This window comes from Carettochelys insculpta, chromosome 3 (assembly GCF_033958435.1).
Source record: "Carettochelys insculpta isolate YL-2023 chromosome 3, ASM3395843v1, whole genome shotgun sequence".
Classification (NCBI taxonomy): domain Eukaryota; kingdom Metazoa; phylum Chordata; order Testudines; family Carettochelyidae; genus Carettochelys; species Carettochelys insculpta.
Genome location: NC_134139.1, coordinates 106,462,141 through 106,476,466, shown reverse-complemented (window position 1 = coordinate 106,476,466; position 14,326 = coordinate 106,462,141). Strand labels below are relative to the sequence as shown.

The following is a 14,326-nucleotide window of genomic DNA, read 5'->3' as shown; positions in this document are numbered from 1 at the left end:
ACTCCCACCAGCTTGGCCAACACCAAGGGCAGCAGAAGCCCCCATTGGGGCCTAATACCAACTTACAGAGGTGCAGTTGGGAGCACCACACCACTTTTGGTTATGGGTCCAGCATGCCCTGTGTCTTCATTCCACCTTTCTCCTTTCTGCTCTGCTTGATGCTGTATAACATGGGACTGGCGGGTCCTTTGCACAGTAGAAGGGGGATATATTGTTCAATTCAGTTCTCTTCCCCCACTTTTTCAACTCCCTTCTCTTGTCCCTCTTCAGGGACCTCTGTCGCAAGAGTCTTCTCAAGCAGTTGATTCAGTTGCTCCTCAACTGGTACATGATGGAGGAGGTTCCCTCACAATCCAGAGGCCAGGGGTTTTATTCCTGTTGTTTCCTATTCCCAAAATCGAAAAGGGGAATGAGGCCTGAACTAGTTTGTGGAAGGAGCAGGTTTTGCATAGTTTCTCTGGAGCTCATTATTCCATTCTTAAATCTGGGGGACTGGTTTGCTGCTGTTGACTTACAGGACACGTATTTTCACTTCACAATCTATCTTCCTCACAGGTGGTTTCTAAGGTTTGTGGCGAACAGCAGACACCGTCAGTTCACAGTCCTTTTTGGCCTGTCAGCAGTTCTAATGGTTTTCACCAAGTGTGTGCTGGTGGTAGCCTTCATTCACAAGCATGGTGTCCAGTTTTACCTGTACCTGGATAACTGATTAGTTAAATGGAGCTTTCAGGCCCAGGTTCATCAGCAAATAAGGTTCATTTGCCAAACCTTCAGCAGGCTCGGTCTCCTGAAAAGCAAGGCGAAGTTGACGCTTGTCCCCACTCAAAGAATAAAATTTGTGGGGGGGGGGGGGGGGGCTCTCCTGTACTTGGTGCTCACCAGGGCCTCCCTGCCAGAGAGCATAAACAACATGATCAAGTTTACCACCACAATGGCTAGGTGTTGTGTGAAGCTCCTGGGACACATGGTTACTTATACATTCCTGTTACAACACACCAGACTTCATCTGTGTCCCATCCAGTTGTGGCTTGCTTCAGTATACCACCCTGTGAGGGACGATATGGACACATTAGTGAGGTTGCCAAAGCAGGTGTTGCAGATCCTGTGTTGGTGGCTAGATGCTTGGATGGTGAGTGTGGGGGTACCTTTCAGGACTCCCCATCCCTAGTAACCAATGTGTCAGATTTCAGTGGGGGGGAGGCGCATCTAGGGGAGCACTGGACTCAGGCTCTGTGGGGTGCCACAGATCTTGAGCTTCACATTGATGTGAGGGAGGGCAGGATGATGAGGTTGGTGTGCGAGGTGTTTTGGGACAACCTAGCGGGACATTGTATGTCAGTGATCACAGACAACATGACAGCAATGTATTACATCAATAGATGTTGAGTCATAACAATATCTGGACATAGTACTATCAACAAAAGTACAGTGTAGACACTTCTGTTTGCAGAAACAAGGGATTGTTTGCAGAGCTGCCATTCCGCTTTCTGGCACCAGAGGGCAGTGCAGTCTGGCAGCTCTCTGTCGATAGAGCAAGTTATGTGTAGATGCAATCTGTCAACGTTGGTTCTGTTGAGATTCGCCTTTGGTCGACAGATGCTTCTAGTGTAGACGTAGCCTGTCAGTACATCAACACCTGTTGACGCAGGAGGACGGGCAGCTTCAGCACTCCAACCTCCTGTCCCTTCACCTCACAACATGGAAGCTTCATGGTAGAAAGTAGAAAACCTTCGAAGACAGCCACTTATGGCAAAGTGGAAAAGGTTTGTGACCTGGATATCCCTGTCTTATATCAAAGTTCACCTGGCAGCTATTTCCACCTTTTGTTGGTGTTCTTGGCCCCTGTGGTGAAGAGAATCATGAAGGGCTTGGAGAGTCTTAGACCACCAGTGCAGGACCCTTTAGCCTCCTGGGACCTCAGTTTGTTTTTTGACAAGTTCTTGGGGCTTCCTTTCAAACCCCTTGTTTCCTGCTCACTGCTGTTTCTAAGTTATAAAATAGTCTTTTTGTTGGCCATCACATCTGCCAGAAGAGAGTGTGAATTGAGCGGCCCTACAGTGGACCCACCCTATATGATGTTCGACACAGACAAGGTTAGAGTGAGACCCCATCCAACTTTCCTGCCAAAGATAGTCTTCTCTTTCCATGTCAATTAGTATATTTCATTACCTGTTTTTTGTCCTAAGCTGCCTGCTATCCTGAGGAAGCAGAGTTCACATACCCTAGGTGTCCATGGAGCCTTGGCGTTTTACATAGACGTGACCAAGCCATTCAGAAAGTCATGGCAGTTCTTTGCAGCTGTAGTGGACAGGATGAAGGGCATCTTAGTTTCGTCCCAGAGGATCTCCTCCTGGATAGTAGCTTGTGTTAAGGAATTATACAAGCTAATAGAGCTAACTCTACAAAGGTGCAGGCCTCTTCCACAGCATTCCTAGCCCATGTCCCAGTTCAGGAAATGTGTAGGGCTGCCACCTGGTCTTCCATTCACACATTTTCAGCCCATTATGCTATTATGCAGCATGCGAGGGAGGATGCGCATGAACACTTACTTAGTGTAGTTACTTACTTCTGCAGCTAGTGTTCTTTGAGATGTGGTGTTCATGTCTATTCCAAAACCCTCCCACCTTTCCCCTCTGTCAGAGAAGCCAGCAAGAAGGAACTGAGTGGCAGGCTGGTTGGGCAGCACCTGTAAGAAAATGGAATAGATTGTGCATTGTAACTGTTTTCCTGCTGTACACCTAACTTATGAGCTCAGCTGAATGAGTTAATTAATGTGAGAGATTTGTACAGCCTGCAGTATTATGTAATGTTGCCTGTAGGTCCATGTGCCTCTGACTTACAGTATAATTAATTCCCTTCTCCCATATAGTCATTTTGGTTGCTAGAAACAAATGTAAATTCTGTTGCTAGTTCCCAAACCCATTTTTATCATCAGTTATGTCAAACATGTTGAAGTCTAAAGTTGCATAATTATCTACATTACAATCTGTCCTTATAATTATAAGTTGATGGACTCAGTGTGCGATGATGGATAAGTTATGTCATTTTAATAATTTCAATAATTGATAAATATCTGTTCACTTTAATACTTGGTGTCTGCTCTCAAAGTTAATATTTCTCTAAAGCAAATTTACATTGGATCTTCCATTTAATTAAAGAATAAAACTCTGTTTCAGAATTGGTGAGATCTAAAGCTGTTTCTGGAATCAGTTATAAGAAAATTAAAATACGTCCTGTCTCTGCATTCTGGAAAATTATGAAAAATCAATTTTCTACTTCCTCCATGATCTTGAAAACAACAGTAGCATCAAGATTTTGGGGGTTATTTTTTAACTGAATTGGACTCTTGGTCATTGCTTACTCAAAAATAAATTCTAAATAATTCTGTGTAATCAGCTAATTGCACCCATTGTAGGAAGTTGGAAGTACCTTATAGCATTTACCATGACACATTTAAGAATTTGGCGATGTTAGGGATTTTGGGGCTAGGGGGTAGGGGGAGTGTTCTGTGTGCAACATGTATTTTTATTTCTTCCTACCCAAGTCACATTCATTTTTACTTTTAAATCCTGAGGAGGTGAAACAGTGTTTTTGCCATAATCCCCAGAAAACTAATACAGAAGAATGTCCATATTGGTCAGATCAATGGACCTTCTACCCCAGTATGCTGTCTGACAGTGTACAGTGCCAGATGTTTCAGAGAGAATTACTAGAACGAGGTAATTACAGAGTGACTATCTCAGTTTATTTTGTCTGTTTTTGGCGGAGGTTAGACCCAGAGCATAGATTTGCGTCCGTAGGCACCTTGGCTGGTAGCCATTGATGGACCTGTTCTCCATGAATTTATGTAATTCTTTTTTTAACCCAATTATGCTTTTGGCCTTCACAACATAGTCTGGAAACAAGTTCCATGGGCTGATTGTGCATTGTGTGAAGAAGTACTTCCTTGTGTTTGTTTTAAGCCTGCTCTCTATTAATTTCATCAGGTGACCCCCTAGCTCTTACATTATGTTGAGGTAAATAACACTTGTTCATTTTCTCCACACCATTTCTGATTTTATAGACCTGTTATGCTCCCTGTTACTCCAGTCTTTTTCTGAGCTGAAAAGACCTAATCTTTTTAATCTTGCCTCATATAGAAGCTGTCCTAAATCTCAAATCATAGTAGTTGCCCTTTCCTGTACCTTTTCCAATTCTAATACATCTTTTTGAGACAGAGTAAGCAGAACTGCACATAGTGTTCAAGTTATGGATGTACCATGCATTTATAGAGTGGCATGGCACTGTTATATTTTCCATCCTGTCTATCCCTTGCTTAATGGTTCCAAGCATTCTGCTAGGGTTTTTGACAGCTGCTGCACGTTAAGTAGATTTTTAGGGGACTGTCCACAAGGACTTGAACATCTTTGTTGAGTGATAACTAATTTAAAACTCATAGTTTTTATGTAGAGCTGGGATTATGTTTTCCATGTGCATTACTTTGCATTTATCAAGACTGCACTTCATCTGCCATTTTGCTGCCCAGTCATCCAGTTTTGTGAGATTACTTTGTAATTCTTTGCAATCTGCTTTGGACTTGAGTAATTCTGTATCATGCAAATTTTTGCCTTCTCACTGTTTAGTGGCATTTTGAGATCATTTTATGAATATGCTGAACAGCAAGGCCACGTTTACACCAGCAAGTTCTTTAAGAAATTCCAGCCCTTTTTTCAAAACACGGCAGAGCATCCACACACACAATGTGCTCTTTTAATCTGCAATTGAAAGAGCACAGCTCTTTCTCTAGAAGCTGTCTTCCTCTCCCAGATCAGGAAAGGTTCCTCCTCTTGAAAGCTTTCTTCAAAAAAAAAAAAACAACAACTTTGTAGATGCTCTGTGGGCAGTCCACATGATGGTGGATTTTTCAATCACTGTCTTGTTTTTTAGGAAGAGTGGGGGCTATGTGGATTTGCTTTTTAGTGTGTGGATGTAGTCTTTCACAAGACATTTTTTCAGAAGATCTATTCCACAAGAACTTCTTTCGAAAGATGGCTGTACTGTAGACATAGCCCTAATGTACAAAATCAGACTCATAGGTGACCACCATTGTTTATCTCTTTCCAGTGCAGCGATTGACCATTTATTTCTACCCTTTGTTTTCTATCCTTTAATCCATTAGGCTATGTCTACACTAGGAAATAAAGTCGAATTTATTAACGTGAACTTTATATCATGAGATTTCATAAAGTCAGTGGTGAGTATTGACACGTTTAGAAAGTCAACGCAGTGTGTCCCTATTTAACCTTTGCTAAATTTGACTGTATCAGCAGTGCATTGTGGATACCTGTCCCACAGTTCTTGTACCCCCATTGCATTCTGGGTTTCTGTGCCAGTTTGTTATGGGAAAAAATGCACCGGAAGTGGTTGTGGGTGTCTGATTGCATCATCCCAGAGTGCATTGACCTCACTCCCCACTCCTGTTGAAAACAAACTGGCAAATCCATTTTTGTGCCACTGTTCCACAGCCTGCCCTGGGCGCACACCATTACAAGGCTAGCAGACCAGTCCTGAGAAAAGTAGAATGCAGATGTAAAAATCTGAAAAATTTCAATTTGTAGCTATTGAAAAGTTGTTTTTTGGTATTGTTGAAATGCTTCATTTTGATAGTGTTACTTTGATTCATTTTATTTTGACCTGGCACCTGCATGGTGCGTTGGGCAGCCAGAGAGCCCAGGCTGATTCCTGCTTCCTATTTCATACTTCTTTGCGCCTGGAGAGCAGTGGAGGTGAAAGCGATGGTCAGAATGGACACATTAGGGGCATTGTGGGATACTTCTGGAAGCCAAAAAAGTCAAATGACGATTTGTCTGCACTAGTATTAAGTCAATCTTATAAATTTGAATTTGACGTTACTTCTCATGGAAAAAGCTGAAATGGAAAAGTGGACCGTAGGACCCCTTAAAATTGACCTAATGATATTTGTGGTGAAGAGAGTACATCAAAAAATTGACTTAAGTCCCTTTAAAAAAGTATTTATGTTCTAGTATAGACATAGCCTTACTGATCCATGAGAGGACCTTCCCTCTTATCCTGTCCCAACAAAGAGTGGGAATTTAGAAACTCTGGGAACACCATAGGCACAGGATCATCTTTGTACACATGCTTGTTATCCCCCTTGAAGAATTCATAGATTCCTGGGTTATAATTTCCCTTTAGATGAGAAACTATGTTTACTTTACTTTTTCCCCCAACATGCTATGTCTACACGTGCACGCTACATCGAAATAGCTTATTTCGATGTAGCAACATCGAAGTAGTCTATTTCGATGAATAACGTCTATACGTCCTCCAGGGCTGGCAACGTCGACATTCAACTTCGACGTTGGGCAGCACCACATCGAAATAGGCGCTGCAAGGGAACGTCTACACGCCAAAGTAGCACACACAGAAATAAGGGTGCCAGGAACAGCTGCAGACAGGGTCACAGGGTGGACTCAACAGCAAGCCTCTCCCTTAAAGGGCCCCTCCCAGACACAGTTGCACTAAACAACACAAAATCCACAGAGCTGACAACTGGTTGCAGACCCTGTGCATGCAGCATGGATCCCCAGCTGCAGCAGCAGCAGCCAGAAGCCCTGGGCTAACGGCTGCTGCACATGATGACCATAGAGCCCCGCAGGGGCTGGAGAGAGAGCGTCTCTCAATCCCTTAGCTGATGGCCACCATGGCGGACCCTGCTATTTCGATGTTGCGGGACACGGATCGTCTACATATGCCCTACTTCGACGTTCAACTTCGAAGTAGGGCACTATTCCCATCCCCTCATGGGGTTAGCGACTTCGACGTCTCACCATCTAACGTCGATTTCAACTTCGAAATAGCGCCCAACATGTGTAGCCGTGAGGGGCGCTATTTCGAAGTTGGTGCCGCTACTTCGAAGTAGCGTGCACGTGTAGACACGGCCAATGTTGTATTCATCAGGGTGTCTCATGATTCTGTTCTTTACTGTAGTTTCAACTAAGTCTGCCTGGTGCTGAAGTTAGATTTACTGGCCTCTAATTACAAGGATAACCTTTGGGGATTTTTTTTTTTTTTTTTAAATTTAGAATCACATTGGCTATCCTCCATTCATCTGCTATAGAGGTTGATTTTAGCGGTTGGTTATATACCATAGCAAGTAGTTCTGCAAGTTTCTTTGGCACTCTTGGGTGAATACCATCTGTTCCTAGTGATTTATTACTATTTAATTCATTAGTTTTTTTCTAAAACCTCCTCTACTGAGGCCTCAATTTGGGACAGTTCCTCAAATTTGTCACCTAAAAAGAATGGCTCAAGCATGGGAATCTCTCTTGTGTTCTCAGCAGGGAAAACAAATGCAAAGATCGGTGCAAAGAATCCATTTAGCTTCTCTGAAAAGAGTTGTCTTTTTTGAGTGCTTATTTTGCACCTTGATCATCCGGGAGCCCAGCTGATTGTATGGCTTCTGCTGTTCCTAACATTTTTTGCTCTTTTTGCTAGCTACTCTTCAAATTCATTTTTGGCATGTCTAATTGTATATTTACACTTGAATTGCCAGTGTTGATGTTCCTTTCTATCTTCCTCTGTAGCATCTGACTTCTATATTTTTTAAAAGCTGTCTTTTTTGCCAGTTTTACTCTAATTAGCCATGGTGGGATTTTTTTATTCTCTTCTGTTGTTTGATGTGCTTTTGTTGTTCCTGTGCTTTGATTTTTTTTTTTTTTTTATTTTGGGGATATTTTAAATTTTTTTCCATTTAACTGGCAGGCTTCTCACTTTTGTGACTGTTCCCTTTAATGTTTGTTTAACAATCTTACTAATTTTTGTACTACTACTTTTTTCAATTAAATGTTACTCTTGTGCGGGGTTCCTTTAGCATTCTCTTCCCACCCCCAAGGATACTAAATTTGATTGTGTTGTGGTTACTGTTATCAGAAAGTTCAACTAAGTTCACCTTTTGGGACAGAGCCTGTGTTCTACATAAGTGTAAAGAATTGCCCCTCCCTTTGTGGGCTTCATAGGACTAGCTACTCTGCAAAGTACTTATAGTGACTACAGATTTTATCTGTGCATCCCATTCTGTGGTGACAATAAGAGAATAGTTGAAATCCCCCATTTTTATTGGGTTTTCTCTTTTTGTAGCTTTCCACATTTCCCAGTCACTGTCACCATTCTGGTCAGGTAGTTGGTAGTACGTTCCTAGTTGCTATACTCCTAGAATTGAAGCATGAAATATTTCTTCATTGAGATTGTAAGGTACAGATTCATTTAAGATTTCTACCATATTTAACTCTATGCTTCCCTTCACATATCATGCCACTCCCCCACCTGTATGACCCGCTCTGTTACTTCTGTATTTTTTCTACACTGATATTGCCACGTCTCATTGATTGCCATCCTTCACCCAAGTTTCTATGATGCCAGTTATATCAATATGCTAATTTTTATACATGGCGCCCAAGTTTACTCATCTTAGTATTTAGACGTATAGCATTTGTATACACTTGTAAAACTTGTCAGTATTTAATTGTCAGCAGAATGGGAATTTTTTTTTGTTTGTTTTCATTCAGTTTCTGCCTGTACTTTGTCAACTTCTGTCCTCTCTTCTTTACTGGAATCGAGAGCAGTCCTTTTTTGTGAACTCTCCAATAGGGGAGGTCTCCATCTGAAACATGTTTCTCTGCACCTTTTGGCTTTTCTCCACCTTTTGTTTAAAAACACCTCTACAATCTTCTTAATTTTGCATGCCAATAATTGGGTTCCCTTTTTGTTTATGTGGAACACCACCTTTCTGTATGGGCCCCTCTTTCTTCAAAAGTTTCCCCAGTTCCTAATAAATCTTAATTTTTCCATCCAGTACTATCATCCCATTTGCACATTGAGACCCCGCTGTTCTTCCAGTCTGTCTAACCGTGCTTGTAGAACTGGAATCTCTTCAGAGAATGCTACCTTGAAGGTTCAGGAGTTTAATCCCATAGCTAACAGCTCCATTTGGTCTCCAGAACCTCTTCCCAACATATACCACAACAACCAGCTTCTCTCCAGCACATCACATAACTCTATCTAGATGTCTTGAGAGGTTTGCACCCTTCACACATGGCAGCCAATTCATCATGCAGCTCTCCCGGATGTCACAAACCCAGCTATCCATCCAAATGATAAGCAGTCCTGTGGCACCTTAGAAACTGACACATTTATTAGACCACAGGCTTTCATGGGTATAGATGAAGAAGTGGGTTTTACTTACAAAAGATAGTAAAGAAATGAATCAATCACCATTTTCTACCATAATAAAAATGTCAGGAGTATCAATCTGAATATATATGTTAATCTCTACAACTGCTCAGATAAATACGTATAGGTAGTGTATCCTCTGGTTAGCATAAAGGAGTACCAAATTTATTGTACAATCTGTATTTGTAGATTTTTAATGTCTACTATCCACTAAGAATCAGACTTTTTTAAAGAAAACTTATATAAACTTATTGCATTTAAAGAAATATAAATGCAAAACAAGATTTAAAACTGATTAAAGGAAGATTCCCGGCCTGAACTTTTAAGTGATGATTAAAACAATTAAATTAAATCACTGAGAGTTTCCCCCTCTTTCCTGCTACTGCCATTCTTTGATCCCCACCCCATTTTCCCAGTTCTCAACTTCTCCCTCTTCCCCTGTCCATTTTGCCAACTCCCCAACTGCTTCTACTTTCTCTTCTGCTTCCACATATCCTGCTTTCTCTAACTCTTGGCTCCCTCTGTCTGCATCTGGGTACCCCTCTTTTTCCTGCCCTCTACTGCCTGCAACCCTCTCTTAATATTTTCCTTCTGTTTGCCCTTCCCTCCATTTCCTCCAACTCCATTCTCTTCGGTCATGTGGATTTTTCCTCTTCCGTGCTTTCTGGGTTCCTAAACAGGATTTGAGAGGGGGAGTCAGTTTTACTCAGCCCCTCCTGTTTTGAGGTGGAACAGGATCACTGCCGGTGGCATGTTCAGAGAATTTAGCTGCCAGATTCTAACAAGTCTCTACTGATCATATAAAAAGTGGATTTTTCAGAGGCTTATAAGTTGAGCAAACTTAGGCAGATTTTCACAGGAATGGCAAAAGGCCAATCCCAACACTGACATCAGGGCCAAATTTTATATAATTGCCCCAAAGCAACTGTAAGCTGCTTTACTTACTTACACACACATGCACTCTCTCTCTCTCTCTCACAAATTTACATAGGTGCTAGACCTAGGGATGTGGCAGATGCTGCAGCACTAACTAACTTGAAGTGATTTTCATTATGTACAAGGTCTGTATGCTCTTACACTCTGCCACAGCCTGCACCCCTCTCCCACACTCTGAATCCCTCTTTCCTGGGGCCCACAAGCCCAGCCGGAACCCTTTCGCTCTCCTATAGCCCGGTGAAAATGAGTGAGTAAGTGATGAGGAAAAGGGGAAGACAGCAAGCGTGGGGATGGATTGATCAGGGGCAAGGGTGGGACCTTGGGGAAGGGTCAGGAAAAGGGTGTTTGGTTTTCTTCTTGAGTCAATCTGACTACTATCATCTTAATACCAGTTTTGCAAAGAGGTGAAAGTGGGCCCAGTGCTAAGAACCAGCTGTTCATATTGGCCCATACACGGTCTGTATTAGAGCTCCGCAGCAGCACTTTAACATCTCTGCCCCTTCTGCTTTCCCTCTTCAGTGGCCCTGCTGGACCCTACATGCAGGGCCACTAATGGGCTGGATTTAAAAGGGACCAAGACTCCTACCTGCCACAGCAGTGGTCGGGATCCCTGGGCCCTTCAAATCACCAGTAGAGCCCTGGAGCTCCTGGGTGGGGAAGGGTCTATCCCCACCCCATCCATTCTGCCTGATATGCTCCCCACCCCACAATTCCAAGGGTGTTGGGCCTCATGTAGAGCACACCATTAAGTCCCAGCGTCTCCTTCCACCCCTGGTTTCATTCATTGTATATAGTATTTGTTACTTGGCTGTTCATTTGTGTTCCAGCTTACCTTGCCTATGTTCCTTATCTAATGGTTCATGCATTAATAGCAGAGTATTGTGAACAGCAGGCCCGTGCAGTGGTATGTTTAGCTGAATGCTTCCAAATCCCCAGCCATCTCATTCTCTGTGCAAGAATTTTTTTCTACTTTTTTAGATGCACCACTACTCTTCCAGCAGATTTTCACTGCATTACCTAATTACAAAACTTGTTTTTCTTTTTGCAGTTTGAAAATCCCACATTGGAAATTAAGTAAGATGACTAAGTAGATGCTCATGTTTGCCAGAGTGAGATTTATGACAAAAATAAATCAGATGTTTTATTACTTGGTTTTATTTTGTTTTTTTTGTAGCTGGCATCTTTTATGGTAAATGTGCTCTTAAAATTATCAGCAAAACAATATTTACATTATTGCTATTGAACAATATCCTGTACATACTACATGGTAGGTAGAATGATTAATTCTTTAAGAGCCAGAAATTAAATTGAGTGAAAATGACTCTCCAAGCTCATTCCTGTATTGGCACATCTCTGAGTACCCGGTAGTGTTGTTTGATATCTGTTCAAAGCCATGAGAAGTAGAGTTTTTAAAACACTCATCGTTGACCTAACTCTGAAGTGAATATAAACTTTGCCATAAACTCTAGTGGGAAATGATTGGCAGTGTTGAGTATGTTTGACAATTCCACCATGTCACAGAAATGCTTTTTAAGATAGTTTAATAAAAGGAAGTTTTTACAATAGAATAATCATTTGATAAAGGTGCTGTAAGTGTAAGTGCAAAGAATTTGAATATATATTAGTAACAGTAAGAAAGTGATACTAAGCAAGCCTGAGTGTCAGCAAGTGGGTTTAGGTGGTCTTAAGGTATGTGATATTTCAACTAACTCATTAGATTGCGTGTTCGGCATAATGTGTGTCTCACTGAAAATGTCGGAAACTTACTGAAAAAATGTAAATTGCATTACTCCGGAAGAACCCATACCACACCCCATACCACAGACAACACCACAGAGGGTCTGGAAAAGGGTAGTTCATATTTGTAGTCAGAATTTAGGAATTTTTTTCCCCTCCTTTTGCTGGTGAACAGCAGTTATTTCACAAAGATGAATTTGAAGGGTGAGGTAGGGCATGTATATATTTGTGTATTGTGGATATGTGTGAAAAGTATGTAATGATATATAAATTTGATTAACACGTTATGAAAATACATTCAACATATAGTTACCGGATTCAGAAAATGAAAATTAACATATGAATGATTTAGCTAACTCTGCACTTTGCCCCAGAATCTGGTGTTTATTATTGTGAGCTTTAGCAGGAAACAGAAGCAGTATCAATTGGGAAAACATTTCTTTACTGAACAGAGAACAGTATGGCTTTCTAGTTTCTAAGTGGGGAACCTGGTTCTTTGGTTTCTTTGTTCTTAGACTACTCCCAAGCTATTTTAGTTGAGCATTTTACATACTAATGGAGTCTAGGGAAGTGCAGTTGGCAGCTGTTCATGGGATAATAATGAAACACACTGTTTAGTACTGCATACTGCTGCTGTAAAATGCGAGAAGTATTTTATAGATACCATAGTAAGAAGAGCTGTATCCACTTTAAGTGGCATGAGTGCGTGAACTGTGAGGAAGTTGTGTTTTCATATGAGAGTAACTGGCAGTCATTTTTCTTTTGCAGGTAAAGAAAACGTGCACAGAATCAGATGTTTCAGAGGGTCAGAATTCAAGGTACAGTAACTAAAGTAAATACTTAATTAGAAGAACATGGGGATATGAAGTAATGCTGAAGCTATATAGAAAAGGGCATGAGAGACTAGTATTGCAGAGTTAGGGAATCTGGCTAGATTACTTTTAAATGCAGTTCATCCCAAGTGGTGGTATTGTTTTTGCAGTTACTGATAAGAATTGAGATTGGAGATGTAAGGGTGAGGGGTGGAGGGAATTTTGATAGCATATTAATAGTGATTTGTCACCTTCAATTTAGAAGATAATCCCATTTAAAACAATAATGTCATAGTCAGTAGATCAATTATTTTTTATTTTTCATCCCTTTCTGCACCTGATTGATGTCATTAGCATTACCTTTTAAGAACAGTGCCAGCATATCAGGTTTTACTTGGGTAATGATTTTTACACCATTTTTTACCACATTTTGCACAAGTAAAAATTTTAATGTTAATATGTTTGGAAAATGCCATACATTCTTTCAAAAGTATGTATTAAAATGCAGTATTTCCTAACTGTATTGTAAGTAGAAAATGAAAATAATTTAATTTAAATGGAGTTGCTATCACTATCTATATTTTGGATAAGTGATGGAATAATTACTACAAAAATGCCATCCAGCATGTACATACTTAGTGGTTATTAAATTCTCAAGACGCAGGACATTGTTTTGTCTAAGGGCAGGTCTACACTACATCTGAAAGTTGATCCTAGATGCACAATTCCAGCTATGACAAGTACACAGCTGGAATTGACTTATCTAGGATTGATTTATTTGCCTGTCCTCACTGAGGGGGCTCAATGGGATAGTTTTTCCCATCAACCTCTCTTATTTCTCATGACACTGAGGGGTTGATTAGTAGGTCCACTGCTCAGTGAGGAGGGAGAAACAATGTCAGGAAACTCGGAAATGGCAGAGATGCTTAATGACTTCTTTCTTTTGGTCTTTACCAAGAAGTTTGATGAAGAAATGCCCAACATAGTGAATGCTTACTAGGAAGTGGGTAGGTTAGGAAGATACAATATAAAAAGAACAAGTTAAAAATATCTTTCTTTGTCAAGACGACAACTCTTGAGTCTAAGGGAGAAGCCGTGGATGTGGTATATCTAGACTTGAGAAAAACATTGATATGGTCTCGCATAATCTTCTTATCAATAAACTAGGCAAATACAACTTAGGTGGAGCTACTATAAGGTGGGTGCATAACTGACTGGATAACTGTTCTCAAAACGTAGTTATTAATGGTTTGCAGTCATGCTGGAGGGGCATAACAAGTGAAGATTTGCAGGGGTCTGTTTTGGGACCAGTCCTATTCAGTATCTTCAGTGATTTAGATATTGCCCTAAGTTTGCAGATGATATTAAGCTGGCAGGGGTTGCAGATGCTTTGGAGGATAGGGTCATAATTCAAAATGATCTGGACAAACTGGAGAAATGGTCTGAGGTAAATAGGATGAAGCTTAATAAGGACAAATGCAAAGTACTCCACTTAAGAAGGCACAGTTAATTTCATGCATAGGGAATAGGAAGTGCCTGTCTGGGAAGGACAACTGCAGAAAGGGATTTTAGGGGTCATAGTGGACCACAAACTAAATGTAAGTCAACAG

General features: G+C 41.0%; 1 protein-coding gene across 16 annotated transcripts in view; it reads left to right on the top strand.

Moving 5' to 3' along the window:
* EYA4 (EYA transcriptional coactivator and phosphatase 4) overlaps positions 1 to 14,326 on the top strand; it is a 236,951-nt gene that overhangs the window by 110,294 nt on the left and 112,331 nt on the right. For all 16 annotated transcript variants that reach the window (XM_074990539.1, XM_074990547.1, XM_074990530.1 and 13 more), the window contains one exon: positions 12,673 to 12,722. In XM_074990539.1, coding sequence (XP_074846640.1) covers positions 12,673 to 12,722 — 50 coding nt within the window. The remainder of the gene's footprint in view (positions 1 to 12,672; positions 12,723 to 14,326) is intronic.